The sequence below is a fragment of the Plecotus auritus genome, assembly GCF_963455305.1.
Source record: "Plecotus auritus genome assembly, chromosome: 7".
Lineage (NCBI taxonomy): Eukaryota > Metazoa > Chordata > Mammalia > Chiroptera > Vespertilionidae > Plecotus > Plecotus auritus.
In genome coordinates, this window is record NC_137774.1 from 66,345,961 (window position 1) to 66,360,445 (window position 14,485).

Consider the following 14,485-nt stretch of genomic DNA (forward strand, 5'->3'; position numbering starts at 1 on the left):
GGTGCACCAGTCATTCTCATTTAGCCATTCTGGTGGGTGGAGCCCCACTCATGTGCAGTGTCTGGCAGGTACGTGGCACTCAGTTAATAGACTGCTGAATGAATAGTTGGACAGTGTACACGAGACAACCTGGCGAGGATGGACACACACACACACACACACACACACACACACACACACACACACACGTGCGCGCGCGTGCGCGTCACAGGAGCGCTCACGCGCAGAGGACGCACACCCAGACACAGTCCCTCTCGTTCCCCGGCGCCCACGTGCTCTGAACGCACCCCTCAGCCCTGCCACGCGCATCCAGCCTCGGAGCTGCCCCCAACCTCTCTCTGGGCGGCGGGCAGGGGGCGCTGCGCGTCCGGGTACCCCGAGGGGGCGGGCCGGCTTCCAGGCCTGGACTCAGTCCGTCCGCGCTGCAGGGCCGCTCCGGGGACTGGCCAGGGCGGGGCGGGGCTCGGCGGCAGGAAGCGGGGCGGGGACTCGCGGAGGCGTTGGGGAGCGAGGGAGGGCGCGGCCAACTCCCGGAGGGACGGCAGGCCGAGAGAACCGCGACCCGGCCTGGCGCCGAGCCTGAGCCCGCCGGACGGGAGGCGGCCCAGCCGCGGGCTCGGCCTCGGCCCCAGCCCCGCCAGCATGGCCGGCCGGACCGTGCGGGCTGAGACCCGGAGCCGGGCCAAGGATGACATCAAGAAGGTGATGGCGACCATCGAGAAGGTCCGGAGATGGTGAGCACTGTCCCGGGGCCAGGGTCGGGACTGGCAGGGCCATTCCTCCTCCAAAGGCGTCTACCCGCCCTTCACCAGCTGTGGCCCAGGTGTTAGGTGTGTCCCCCAGCTGCGCCCCGGATCTACAGAGCTCTGTCCTCTTCTGGCTACACCCTGGGGTCTACAAAGCGTGTACCGTAGCCGTGCCCTTCCAGAGCAGGAGCCCCCATTTATGCCCCGCCCCCCAAGGCTTTGACACTCCTCCCGAAAGTATGCTGGATCCCAAGCCAGGGCCGTAGCCTGGTGCCCATGTCTACCCCAGGGGTCTGTGAGCCATGGCCCCATACTCTGTCACTAGAGGCACCTCCATGCATGCCCTGGGATCTGCAGGTTCTCTTTCTCCCTCTAACTATGCCCCATTAGCAAAACTGCTTCTTCCTTATGCACCACCCACACCTACCCAAATGTGTCTAGCTGCTGAGGGAGGCTCTCAGCTCAGGCCTCTCTGACCTAGTCCCCCCACTCTCCCACAGGGAGAAGCGCTGGGTGACTGTGGGCGACACATCCCTTCGTATCTTCAAGTGGGTGCCAGTGGTGGACCCCCAGGAGGAGGTGAGCAAACTCCCCCACACCGGACCCTGCATCTGTGCAACCCCAGGCAAGCCCCTCCCTATCCTGGCCTCCACCTCCAGTCCCCACTCTGAGACCTCAAATGCAGCAGCCGAGACACATGTTAACAATTATTGGCAACTCCACCCCTTCTCCCTTTCTCCTGCTCCAGACCCCGGAATTCAAGACCTCACCCAGTGTGCACCACCTCTGTCACCTCATGCAGGGCCTTTTGCTTCTCTGCGCCTCAGCTTACTTATTTGTAGGGTGGGAGCTTTGCAAGCAACTCTGATCCTTACCCCTCTAATTCCCAGGAGCGACGGAGGGCAGGTGGCGGGGCAGAGAGATCCCGAGGTCGGGAGCGTCGGGGTAGGGGTGCCAGTCCCCGAGGGGGTGGCCCTCTCATTCTGCTTGATCTCAATGGTATGTAGGGATCCTGGAACGGGGGGGGGGGGGGGGGGAGGGAGTAGGGGGGAGCTATGGGATTGAAGGAGGGGACTGGGGACCTCAGGCACAACCCTCTTGACCTTTGCTCTCACAGATGAGAACAGTAACCAGAGTTTCCATTCGGAAGGCTCCCTGCAAAAGGGCACTGAGCCCAGCCCTGGCGGCACCCCCCAGCCCAGCCGTCCTGCATCACCTTCTGGACCACCGGAAGGGGTCCCGGAGGAAGCTCAGCCTCCACGGCTAGGCCAGGAGAGAGGTAGGACCAGGTGCCGCCCAGGAGCCCTCCCTTCTGAGTCTTGTCCTTTCCAAGGTTGAAGCCATCAGCTTATCCCTGTACCTGCTCCCCCTCTTCTGGTGCCTCCTCAGGAGGCCTTCCTGACTCCTGTGGAAGGTCCCGGACCTTTCTCTTGACTTCTGGTCTGTTGATAACTTATCACTCGGATTTTCATGTAAATTTAATTTTTATTACCTGTCTTTCTTTCCCTCTTCCACCTCATGTCAGCTGCCTGAATGTTGGGTCCATATTGATCGTTTGCTAATGTATCTTCAGAACACCAAGTGTCACATAGTAGGTGCTCAATAAATATTTGTTGAGAAATAAATAACAGTGCTAATCTTGAGTAATTAATAAGTGATAATGACAGCTAATACTTATTGAGCTCTGTGTGACACTCTTCTAAGCTTTTTACATGTTTTATTTTATCTCCTTTAATCCCTACTACAACCCTATGAGAATTATTATCACCATTTATAGATGAGAAACTGATCACCCAGCTCACCAGCCTTGAGCATGAGTGCTCCTCAGCTTCTCTTTTTTCCATATAGTCAATCCCCTATTCAGTGGTCGGCAAACTCATTAGTCACCAGAGCCAAATATCAACAGTACAACGATTGAAATTTCTTTTGAGAGCCAAATTTTTTAAACTTAAACTTCTTCTAACGCCACTTCTTCAAAATAGACTCGCCCAGGCCGTGGTATTTTGTGGAAGAGCCACACTCAAAGGGCCAAAGAGCCGCAGTTTGCCGACCACTGCCCTATCTGGTCAGTACCTCCTCCCAACATTGCCTAGCTCCCTCTCCCTCCCCAGGCTCTGTCATCTCTCATCCTCACCAAACTCCAGCCTCCTTGTAGGCCTCCTTTCCTTCAGTCACCCCCACATGGCTGACGGAGCGGCTTTTTCTAAAGCACAAGTTTGACGGGGTGATTTTCCTGCTTACAGCCTTCAGTGGCTCTCAGCTTGCCTCTCTGGGCCCTTTGCGAACCATCCACTCTTGACCTTATCGTTCCCTTTCAGGAACACCATAACTTGGGCCTATGGCTGTGTCTAGATTGTACTTCTGGACCTTTACTAATATAAAAACCACAACTGGCATTTATTGAGCACTTCACTATGTGCCTGACACTGTGCTAAGGACTTTACCCATATTATCTCATTTAATCCTCACAGCAGGCTCATGTGGTAGCTACTATAACGATCTACATTTAACAGGTGGGAAAACTGAGGTCCAGAGAAATTAGGTCACTAGCCCAAGGTTAGGATTTAAACGCCGTCAGTCCAACCCCAGAATTTGTGCTAAGTGTATGTTGCCTCTGCCTAAAATGTGCTCCACCTCCCCATCTGCCTGGTCAAATCTTACTCACCCATCAAGATCCCACCTAAATGTCCTTCCCGTGTCTTTTCCTGGGGTGCAGCCAGGTGCTCGTCTCCCTCCTCAGTGCTCCCACAGCTGGGGGCTTATGTGCCTGGTGTTTGTTTCCCCCTGGTCTATGCTGTGGCACAGAGCAGCTGCTCAGGGAATGTCTGTTACCTTGACGTTCCAGATCCCGGGGGTATCACTGCAGGCGGCACCGATGAACCCCCAATGCTGACCAAGGAGGAGCCTGTCCCAGAGTTGCTGGAGGCTGAGGTGAGAGAGGCCAGAAGGCTGGACACCCGGGTCTTGGAGGGAATGGGACTCTGGGGCAGCACAAGGCTTGGGGGCTGCACTCTTGAGGTCCGGGTGGGAAATGTAGACCTCAGACACAGCTGAAGGCTTACAGCTGCGTTCTTGGGGTGAAAAAGGAAAGGGTTTTAGAAACAAAGTCCTGCGGGCTGGCTCGGGGCTGATCTAAGACCATTAAAAGCCTGAAAAGATCATGGTGCTCCTCCAAGTATTATTTTTTAAAATCCTAAACGATACAATTAGCTTAAGAAAGTCCCCCACAAAGTTGACTTCCCACAGGGACTACCTTAGATGTATTTCCCAGAAATACCAAATATCAATTTCTTTCTGCAAAACAGTATTGTTGTTTCCACTTAATCTGCGTCCCGGGTCCCTGGCTCTGGGCTAGACTCCTGGGTCCGGGAGGGGAGTGGAGTGGAGGCTTTGGAGAAGGCAGAGGCTAGGAGGCTGCACTCCTGGGTCTGGGGGAGCTCATGCCTGTCCACCCTTCCTCTCCAGGCCCCCGAAGCTTACCCTGTCTTTGAGCCAGTGCCACCTGTCCCCGAGGCAGCCCAGGGTGACACAGAGGACTCGGAGGGCGCCCCCCCACTCAAGCGCATCTGCCCAAATGCCCCCGACCCCTGAGAAGCTGGTCTGTCTTTCCTGTTGCCCCAGGGGCCCCTTTGATTTTTTTCAAATAAAGACCCTTTTGTAATTTTGTGTCATGTCATTTCCCCGTCCGGGCTGGGGAGGGTGTTTGGAGCCAGTTTTGTCTCATGCTCCATTTCTCAGATAGTGTCACTTGAAGCTCTAAGAGGATCTTCCTATAGTCACACCATGAATCAGGTATGGAATAGGGGCTTGAGCCAGGACCCTGCCGCTCTAACACTCCCTCCACCCTGCCCTGTATCCCTGACCTTTGACCCTTCCTGACCTTCAGCCAGAGAAGGAATCCAGGGACCTGGGCCCAGCAATTACCAAAACTCTGGGCACCAAGGCCCACGATTCCCATTCATACACAGGAACATGGAGGCCAAGAGGGACTTTGGGGCCCGGGATGGCCCAACCCCTTTGCTGCCCTCAGGAAGCTACAGCATCGTACCTCACTGCCTCTGCATAGTCATTCTTCCACTGGAACCCTGCCCACACTTTGGGTTGAGTCTTATCTGTCCCCAGCTCGATCACCACCTCCTCCAGAAAGCCTTCCTTGGCCCCAGGCATCATCGCTTTCCCTTCTTTTGGGCTCCCTCTGTGCTTCCTTCCCATTGCCTCAGTATTTATCAGGCTGTTTGGGATGGTTGGCTTGTGTGTCTTCTTCACTAGGTTGTGGGCTTCTGAGGGCAGAACTTGGTCCCCAGTTTTCTTAGCACCAAACTGGGCACAGAGCTGCCATAGCAACTGTTTGGTGAATGAATGAATGAATGAATGATCTGAGGCTATCCAGGAAGGCTTCTCTGAGGAGGTGGCACATGAGCTAAGCTCTGAGACATGAACCTCAGTGTGCTAGAATTGAAGTCCGAAGCCCTGGTTCAATTCCTGGCTCTGTTACTAGCTGTGTGGCTCTGCATGGGCTATTTCCCTTCCCTTAATTTGTTCATCTGAGCAATGGGGGCAATAACTAGACCTCATCTGTCCCGGTGGTTTATGGGAACCTTCAAATAATGTAAAGCACCTTCATTCATTCTGTGCCTGCAAAAGTTAGGGTCAGGTGTATTAGCCCTATTTTTATATTTTATTTTATTATTTTTAAAATCCTCTCCTGAAAATATGTTTATTGATTTTAGAGAAAGGAAAGGAAAGAGAGAGAAACATCAATGTGAAAGAGACACATTGGGCAGTTGCCTCCCATATGCGCCCTGACCAGGGATCGAGCCCGCAACCTAGGTATGTGCCCTGACTGGGAATCGAATCCCCAATCTCTCGGTGTACAGGACGACGCTTCAATCAACTGAGCCATCTGGCCAGGCCCAGCTCTATTTTTATTTTTAACAAAGGAAGAGACTGAGATTCAGAGAGGCCCAAATTGGAACTTTAAAGAACTATTGAAAACTGTAAGGGTGATTCACAATAGCAGCTGCAGTAGTAGTAGTTGAGCCAGAGCTGGCCAGGGGAGCCAGGTGTGTAGTGATGTGATATATTCATTTTCTGTTGCTGCTATAACAAAATACCACAAACTTAGTGGCTAAAAACAACACAAATTTATTATCTTACTGCCTGGAGGTCAGAAGTCCAAAATAAGTCTTAACGGGTTAAAGTCTGGGTGTCTGCGGGGCTGGTTCCTTCCAGCGGCTCATGGGGAGAACCAGTTTCCCTGCCTTCTCCCGTTTCTGCAGACCTCCTGCATTTTTTTGGCTCCTTTCATCTTCAAACCTAGCAGCATAGCATCTTCCAAACTAACTAACTAACTAACTCTCTCTCTCTCTCTCTCCTTTCATCAGCACATCTCCTTTTCTGTCTCCTGCCTCCCTTTTCTAAGGACCCCTGTGATGACATTGGACCTGGATGATCCAGGATAATCTTCCCATGTCAAGGCCCTTAATTTAATCACAGCTGCAAAGTCTCATTTGGTGGATAAAGTAACAGTCACAGCTTCTGGGATTAGGGCATGGACATCTTTGGAGGGCATTATTCAGCCTCACCAATAATCTCAGCCATTTCCTGGGTGTGTGGGTCATCTCATTATTCCCCCAACCACCCCGTGAGGTGATGAGAGTGCTCTGTAAACTGTAAAGTGCCTTGTATGGGTCAGTAGTACAGTGTCATGGCCCAGAATTCAGGCTCTGGGTTTGAATCTCAGTGTCCCTATTCAATCACTGTGTTACCTTGAACAAGTGACTTATCTCTGTGCCTGTTTTCTTCTCTGTAAAATGGGAGTAACAGTAACATTCACCTGGTGAGACTACTGTGAGGATTAAATGAGGCAATACATAGAGCAGTGGTTCTCAACCTTTCTAATGCCGCGACCCTTTAATACAGTTCCTCATGTTGTGGTGACCCACAACCATAAAATTATTTTCGTTGCTACTTCATAACTAATTTTGCTACTGTTAATGAATCGTAATGTAAATATCTGTGTTTTCTGATGGTCTTAGGCTCTACAGCAGCAGTTCTCAACCTGTGGGTCACGACCCACAGGTTGAAAACCGCTAGCAGGGTCGTCTAAGACCATAGGAAAACACAGATAACCCTAACCCTAACCCTAACCCTAAAGGGTCGGGGCATTAGAAAGGTTGAGAACCACTGACATAGAGAGTCCTTGGCTTGACACGTAGTAAGTGCTCAATAAATGACAGCTGTTTTTCCTGTTATCCCATTTTACAGATGAGGATACTAGGGTTTAGGGATAGAGGCCAGAGACTTGCCTGTCAGTAAGACTGGGGAGGAGGAGTCCATTTCTTAGCAGCCTTGCAAGGCTAAAGCTTGAGTCTCCCTGATTCCTGTCCTCCTCCTGGTCCCAGCTCCCAAGCCCCAGGCATCTGTTCTTTAGCCTAGGCCCGTGGTCGGCAAACTGCGGCTCGTGGGCCACATGCGGCTCTTTGGCCCCTTGAGTGTGGCTCTTCCACAAAATACCACGGCCTGGGCGAGTCGATTTTGAAGAAGTGGCGTTAGAAGAAGTTTAAGTTTAAAAAATTGGGCTCTCAAAAGAAATTTCAATCGTTGTACTGTTGATATTTGGCTCTGGTGACTAATGAGTTTGCCGACCACTGGTCTAGGCCTATGCAACCCCTACTCCCCTACTAGTGACCTAGAATAAAAGCCACCTTTTCCATAGCCACACCCCTAATCATCACCTTACCATGCCCACCCAGCCCCTCCCCGTGACCATACTCTCTTATATCCCTGGTTCTGGGGCCCCAGCCTCAGTGCTACTCTCCCTGTGTCACTCTCTCTTCTTCCTAATCCCTTAAATACCTCTTGCACTGGCCTAGCCTTCTCTCCATGGAGCTCTTCTCCCTGCTGGGTCCCAGCTACTCCTTGAATCTCTGCCTCCAAGTTCTGCCCCCACCTCCAGACTCAAAGAGCAAATGCCTTTGAGACTTTTCCACTGGATGTCCCACAGACCCTCAGCCTCCACCTTCTCCCAACGTGTTTCCACCATCCCGTGCAGAGAAGTAGCCAGGAATTGGCTCAGATGGAAGCATCCAGAAGTCACAGTCAATGTCCCATGTGCTATCATGTCCCATTAAGTCTCTGTTCTAAGTATCCTCCCCTATGCCCCTTTTTCTAGGGCCCCACTGTTTCTCTGTAGGTTTCCCTGCTTCACTCTTGCCCATCCCCAGTCCATTCTCCGCCCAGCATGTGGGCAGTCTCAGAAACCGAACCTATTCATGCTGCTGCCCTGGGTCAGAACCCTCCAGTTCGCATGACCTGCAGGACGGAGCCCACACCCTGACACACCACCCTGCACAGCTACTCTCAGAACTGCTTATAATCGCTCCCAAATGCACTCGCTGTTTTTCACCTCTCAGGCTTAGCTCATGCTAATTGCTCTGTCCAGAGTGCCCCTCTCATCCCCTCTTCAGCTGGCAGATGCCTTCTTGTTTTTCAAACCTCTGCTTCGGGGTCTTCTTTCCTCTCATGCCCCTGCCCCTCTCCTGCCATTTCATGGAGCACTAGTTATTGTCCTGTGATGGTCTGTGTTTGCTTTGGCAGCTGACTGAGCTCCACTAGGGAGGGGAATTCCTTTATTCATAGCAACATGTATTGTGCTGTTTGCTGGGTATTTTTCTAGGCCTAGGGGATACAACATAAACAAAATGGGAAAAATCCCTGCCTCATGGAACTTACTTTCAGTAAATCATATCATATGTAGGAAGTTATAAATACTTTTTAAAAAATAGAGTAAGGAAGATGGGGAAAGAATGGATTGCAATTTTAAATAGGAAGCTCAGGGAAGGCCTTACTGAGCGACATTTAAAGAAAAGCTTGGCCCTAACCGGTTTGGCTCAGTGGGTAGAGTGTTGGCCTGCGGACTGAAGGGTCCCAGGTTTGATTCCGGTCAGGGGCATGTACCTTGGTTGCGGGCACATCCCCAGTAGTGGGTGTGCAGTAGGCAGCTGATCGATGTTTCTCTCATCGATGTTTCCAACTATCCCTCTCCCTTCCTCTCTGTAAAAAATCAACAAAATATATTAAAGAAAAAAAGAAAAGCTTGAAGGAGGTAAGGGAGAGAGCCATGCAGATATCTGGGGGAAGAGAATTCTGGGCAGATGGAACAGCCAATGCAAAGGTCCTGAGGGGGAGCATGCCTGGAGATGAGTGTGGCTGGAGCTGAGGGAGGGAGGGAGGAAGGAGAGAGAGAGGTATGGTGGAGGGAAATGAGGTCAGGTCAGGGAGGGCCTCATAGGCAAGGCAGGCACATATTCTGTCATTCAAACTTTGAGAATAAAAGAGGATGATGCATTTATAATTATGCCCAGATAACAGGTGAAACCTGGGATAACCAGAATGTACTGTCATTCTGTTGGAGGCCATTGTCAGGGCTTTGGGTTTTACCCTGGAAGAGATGAAGAATTATTAGAATTATTGAAGGGGTCTGAGCAGAAGATGACATGATTAGACTTAGATTCCTCCCCCTAATATTTTATTATAAAAAGTTTTATACAGCAAAGTTGGAAGGATTGTACAGGTAGCACCCATACACTCACCACCTAGACTCTATAACATTTTACTGTATTTGCTTTATCATATATCCATTTCAAAATTAGTTGCAACAGTACACTTCCCTCTAAACACTTCAGCACATTAACTAGAATTCAGTATCCTATATAATAAAAGGATAATATGCAAATCGACCAAACAAAAGAACGACCGGAGGCTAAGACCTGCACTGACCACCAGGGGGCAGACGCTCAATGCAGGAGCTGTCCCCTGGTGGTCAGTGTGCTCCCACAGCCAACTTCCTGTGGTGCCCAGCTGTTTGCCGGCCAGACCAAGGGACCCCACCTGTGCACAAACTAGAGGCACTGGTCCTCTAGTTTACTTATAAGTTTGTTTTTCTTTTCTGTTACCTGTATGATTCAGTCAGTTTCAACACATGCATACATCTGAATAACACAAGCCCTTATCAAATACATCACTATCTTCCCCCAATTCCTGTTGCCCGTCCCCGCTTCCTGTCCCAACTTCCCAGAGGCAACCATTGTTCTGATTTTGGTTTTGACTAGGTTAACCTGTTCTAAAAGTTCATATGCATGGACTTATACAGTGTGTACTCATTTGCATCTGTTCTCTTTCACTCAGCATGATGTTTTTGAGAGGCATCCATACTGTTGCTTGGATCCTTAGTCTGTCCCTTTCTATTGCGTGATAGTATTCCATAGAGTTGGGTTTGACTAGGATCACTCTGCCAGGTGGAGAACAAATGGATCTAATTCCTCTCGTTTCTAGCTCCCTGGACAAGCCTGTCAGGCCTGGGGCTCAGAGCCCCAGGTGAGTGTACCCCAAGGAGACAGAGGACCCTTTCCCAGGGACCTTTTTAGAATGTAGAGTTTGTGGCATCAGTCCCCAGAAATCTGGGGAGACAGAACGATATCAGGAGCAGGATCTAGAGTGACGAAGCACTTCAAGTTCCATGTCCCAAGAAACCACTTGGTCCTGGGCAAATGGGAATGGTTGGTCCCTAGCAGGATCCCACCACTGCCCCTTTCTCTCCCGACTGCACTGCTTTCCTCCTCAGGACTGATTTTCCTGAAACTACACTGGTCTGTTCCTCCCCTGCTCTAAACTTCCCAAGGCTCCCCTTGCCTTTGCCTGGCAACCCAAATGATACACAGGTGTACTCAGACTTTGGGGTCCCACTTCAGACCACAATAAAGCAAGTATCACAAGAAAGTGAGTCATGATCTTTTTGCTGGTGGAGGGTCTTGCTTTCTATTTGTAAAAACTGCAACACCTCTGAAGCACGATAAAATGAGGTTTGCCTGTACTTAGCCTACAGCACTGGTTCTCAAAGTTGCTGCACATTGAAACTACCTGGGATTTCATACCGGGTTCCTACCCCAGACACTTTCATTGGTATGAGAGGTGACTTGGGCATTGGGATTTTTAAAAGGTCCACAGGTGATACAGAGTTTGGGAACCACTGGCCTATAGATATGATTTGCTTGGCTTACCTGGTGTTGAATATATTGCAAACATTTAAAATCAAGTGATTTCATATAAAAAAAAATCTGAATCCTAGCTATCTTTGACAAAGCAGATGGTCTGAGACATTGAAGCTGCCTCCAGGCGTGGTAATCACCAGGGGCTGTGGAGCACTGGCTGCCCGCAGAGACAGAACGTGTGTTCCCCAGTTGCCACAATCCCCACTACTCCTTAGTGTCTTAGTCCTCATTTATGTCCATTTGCATGGCCTGCAGGCTAATGTACGAGCTCTGCAGCCAGGCACTGTAGGCCTTCCAGGTGCAGGTCTCTGCTTACCTCCTCAGCAGTTACTATTCCAGAATGCTCATGCCACTTCCTGCCCTCCGGCCACAGGGGCCTCACGGTTCCCTTTCACACCTGCCTTTGCCCATGCAGTGCTCCCACCAAACCTGCTCAGTTTGGACCCTACCCATCTCTCTCACTCCTTTCCCCTTACCATGCAACACACACAACTTCTAACACACTGAAGTATTCCCCCCCTCGACACCTGCTGTTCCCTGGCCTGGGTAACTTCCCTTCCTCTTTCTTCCTGGCCAATGCCCACTTATCTTTCAGGCCTTGGCTTAGCTCTTACCTTCTTCAGGAAGGTTCCCTGACCCTCAGACTAGGTCAGGTGCCCTGTTAGTCACTGTACTTCCTCTTTTGCTGGACATCTCACTTCCCCTGCTAGAAAGAGGTCGAGTGCTCTATCTGTCCTCCTAGGGTCTAGTCTAGGTGTCCATTAATGGTAAATGGATGAAAGAACAAAACAAGCACCTGTCCCTTTCTCCACCCCTCTTCAGCTTGCGTTTCTCTCCGTCCTCCTGGAGACCAAACCTCACTGAGCTCAGGCCCATCTCACAGTGGGCCCACCCTGTGGTTTCCCCACCTTCAGAAGGCGCACGTGGAACAGACATACGCAGCCCTGGCAGAGTCCCCACATCGTGACTGGTGCCTGCGCTGCTGCAAGGCAGGGCTGTGCCTGGTTGGTGACTCGGCCCTGCACAGGGCAGAGCGCTTCCTCTCCATTCCCGTACATTTGTTTGGGACTGTTTGGTGGCAGTGGCTTTGCTGCTGGTCCCTCCGTTCCCCCGTTAGCTCTGGGAGGGAGCTGTGGTGGAGACGGCCCAAGACCCAGGGTAGCAATGGGCTTTTCCAGGTTCAACTGATCTGTCCTGAGTGGCCTTGGGCACGGCACTTACCCCACTGGACCTTTTGGCCTCCTCTGAAACATGGAGCCAATCATCTTTTCCTCATCTTTGGGCCGTCCGTCTGTCAACCTTGTCAGGAACGGCCGGCATCTGAGACGCTGTGTGTAAACCAAATAGTTGGAAAGTGAATATTTCCAACCTTTCATTTTTAGACTCACCGCTAGGAAATTTAGGAAATGCAGTGCCGAAGAAAGTAAAACTGCCTGCAATGTGTAACAACCCCAGTTGAGGATTTAATGTACATATTTTAAGATGTTGTGAGGCTGTTGGGATCCTTGAAAACTGCCCCAAACGGGGCGCCCGTGCTGGTTCGGCTGCGGTTAGCGCGGCCGGGGCTGTAGGACAGACGCCGCAACCCTCGCGGCCTTTGTGAAGCTCCGAGCAGACAAAGGAGGGCGCGCCGGCGGCGGGTGAAGGCACCGAGCGCGCGCCGGGCGTCCTAGAGAGGCCGCGGGCGACTTCCGGCCTCCAGCCGCCGACGGAAGGCCCGCAGCGGAGGGCCAGGTGCGCAACCCGCAACTCCCGGCTCTTGGCGCTGCGGTGGAGGGCTGCCTCGCCCGGTCCTGCCTGCGCCGTGACGGCGAGCGGGTCTCCTGGGCTGGGCCCCTGCCGACGTGTCCCGGCAGCATGTGAGCCCCTCAGGTCCTTGGTTTCCCGACTGTCCTTCGGGCGTGAGGATCGGGGACTGCCGGTTTCTTGTACTTGCACCGTGGAATCCGCAGTGTCCCCATTATACAGCCAAGGAGGCTGAGACCCAGAATAGCAAAGGCATGCTTTAGCGTATCCAGTCGGGCAGAGGCATGGTCCACAGCACTGCCCTTGAGCTCTAGCGCTGCTTCTGCTGGACCGGGATGAGTCTAAGCGCCGCTGTCACGGGGAAGGACCCCCGAGGGCCGGTCTGCCTCCGGTGGGCTGGTAGCGTGTGGGTTCTTGATTTCCTGCAGGAAATATGTCACAGCATGAGTCCAGGTGACTTTGAGAGTACGTTCGTTAAAGTTGGGGACAGTGAAACAGGGAAGGGCTTAGGGTACAAGAAGCAGCAGGAGAGGGACTAGGTGGGGCTGCTTTGGCTCTAGAAACGCCATGGGAAAGAAGCGAGCCAACGGGGGCTGCTGCCCGCTCAGTGGAGAGTCAGAGAAAAGGGGGCCTTGGGACAGGGTCAGGGGTAGCCCAGAACGAGCAGCCGCTGGTTACAAGTCTTGAGAGGACACTTGGGATTTTAGGAGAGCCCTGACTCAGTGGTGAGAGCTTCGGCCTGGACACGAAGGGTCCCCTGGGTTTGGTTCCCGGTCTAGGGCACCTTCCTGGGTTGCAGGTTCATTCCTGACCCAGTTCATTCCTGGCCCCAGTGCAGGCGACCAATCAATGTGTCTCTCTCACATCGATGTTTCTCTTCTCTCCCCCGTCCCAACCTCACTCTCTAAAAAGCAAGGGGAAAAAATATCCTCAGGTTAGAATTAACAAAAAATATATATACAAAAAATATATATATTTTTTTAATTTTAGGAGAAGGAAAGTAAAAAGCTCATGCCTGAAGAAAGTAACGGAGATGCTCCGCAGAGAGCCCTGGCTGGTGTTTTTGGTCCTGAGGGTTTTTTTTTTGTTGTTGTTTTTAAATATATTTTATTGATATTTCACAGAGAGAGGAAGGAAGAGGGATAGAGAGCCAGAAACACCGATGAGAGAGAAACATCGATCAGCTGCCTCCTGCACACCTCCCACTGGGGATATGCCTGCAACCAAGGTACATGCCCTTGACTGGAATCAGTCCGGGACCCTTCAGTCCGCAGGCCGACGCTCTATCCACTGAGCCAAACCGGTTTTGGCAAGTCCTGAGGGTTTTTAACTCTCTTTTGTGTGCAGGAATCTTGGGTGCGGTCTTAGGGGAGGGTTCCAGCAGGATATTCATTAGTTTCCAGGTGTGTCCTTCAATATGTTGATTCACTTGGTTAGCTACATCCTTTACTTTTATCTTGGGTCTATCGGGTTTTTGTTATTTGTTCCCCTTACTTCATCCATCCTTGGGTTTGGCTTGCACAAATGGCACTGATTGGGTCTCTGTTACCTATCTCCCTGACCAGGCTGATTTAAGCTATTTATTCTCTGGGGGGGAGGGGGGGCGTGGGCCGAGGGGGGGGGGTTGGGGGGAGAGGTATAAACCATTTGCTCTCATGTGTCCTTGGTTAGGGAAGATTACGTCTTGCGGTTTATACCAGCTGGCTGTAAATTGGTCAAATTGTTTGGCCTTGTTTAATGATCTTGTCTCAGTTTTCCCATCCCACTTGCCAAGGAATGTTCCTAGGTTCTTACTGTCCTGCCTGACCACTGTGTGTCAGGAGCAGGACCCACATATCTCCCCCACCATTATTACATCCTCCGGAGGCAGGGCTCTTCACACTTTACAGGTAACAGAAATGGGCCCGGGGCGATTTTCTCCAGAGTCATGATGCTGGTCAG

At 51.6% G+C, this 14,485-nt stretch overlaps 1 protein-coding gene across 2 annotated transcripts in view; it reads left to right on the forward strand.

The window, feature by feature from the left end:
• Positions 1-491: 491 nt before the first annotated feature.
• The window catches only part of BCL7C (BAF chromatin remodeling complex subunit BCL7C), a 51,563-nt gene continuing 37,569 nt past the window's right edge, over positions 492-14,485 (forward strand). The window contains exons 1-6 of one of the 2 annotated variants that reach the window (XM_080680059.1): positions 492-734; positions 1,247-1,325; positions 1,637-1,745; positions 1,864-2,025; positions 3,592-3,677; positions 4,212-4,401. In XM_080680059.1, coding sequence (XP_080536185.1) covers positions 643-734; positions 1,247-1,325; positions 1,637-1,745; positions 1,864-2,025; positions 3,592-3,677; positions 4,212-4,337 — 654 coding nt within the window. In that variant the 5' untranslated portion in view covers positions 492-642 and the 3' untranslated portion in view covers positions 4,338-4,401. Of the gene's footprint in view, positions 735-1,246; positions 1,326-1,636; positions 1,746-1,863; positions 2,026-3,591; positions 3,678-4,211; positions 4,402-14,485 lie in introns of those variants that run through there. The other variant, XM_080680058.1, reaches the window with a different exon arrangement.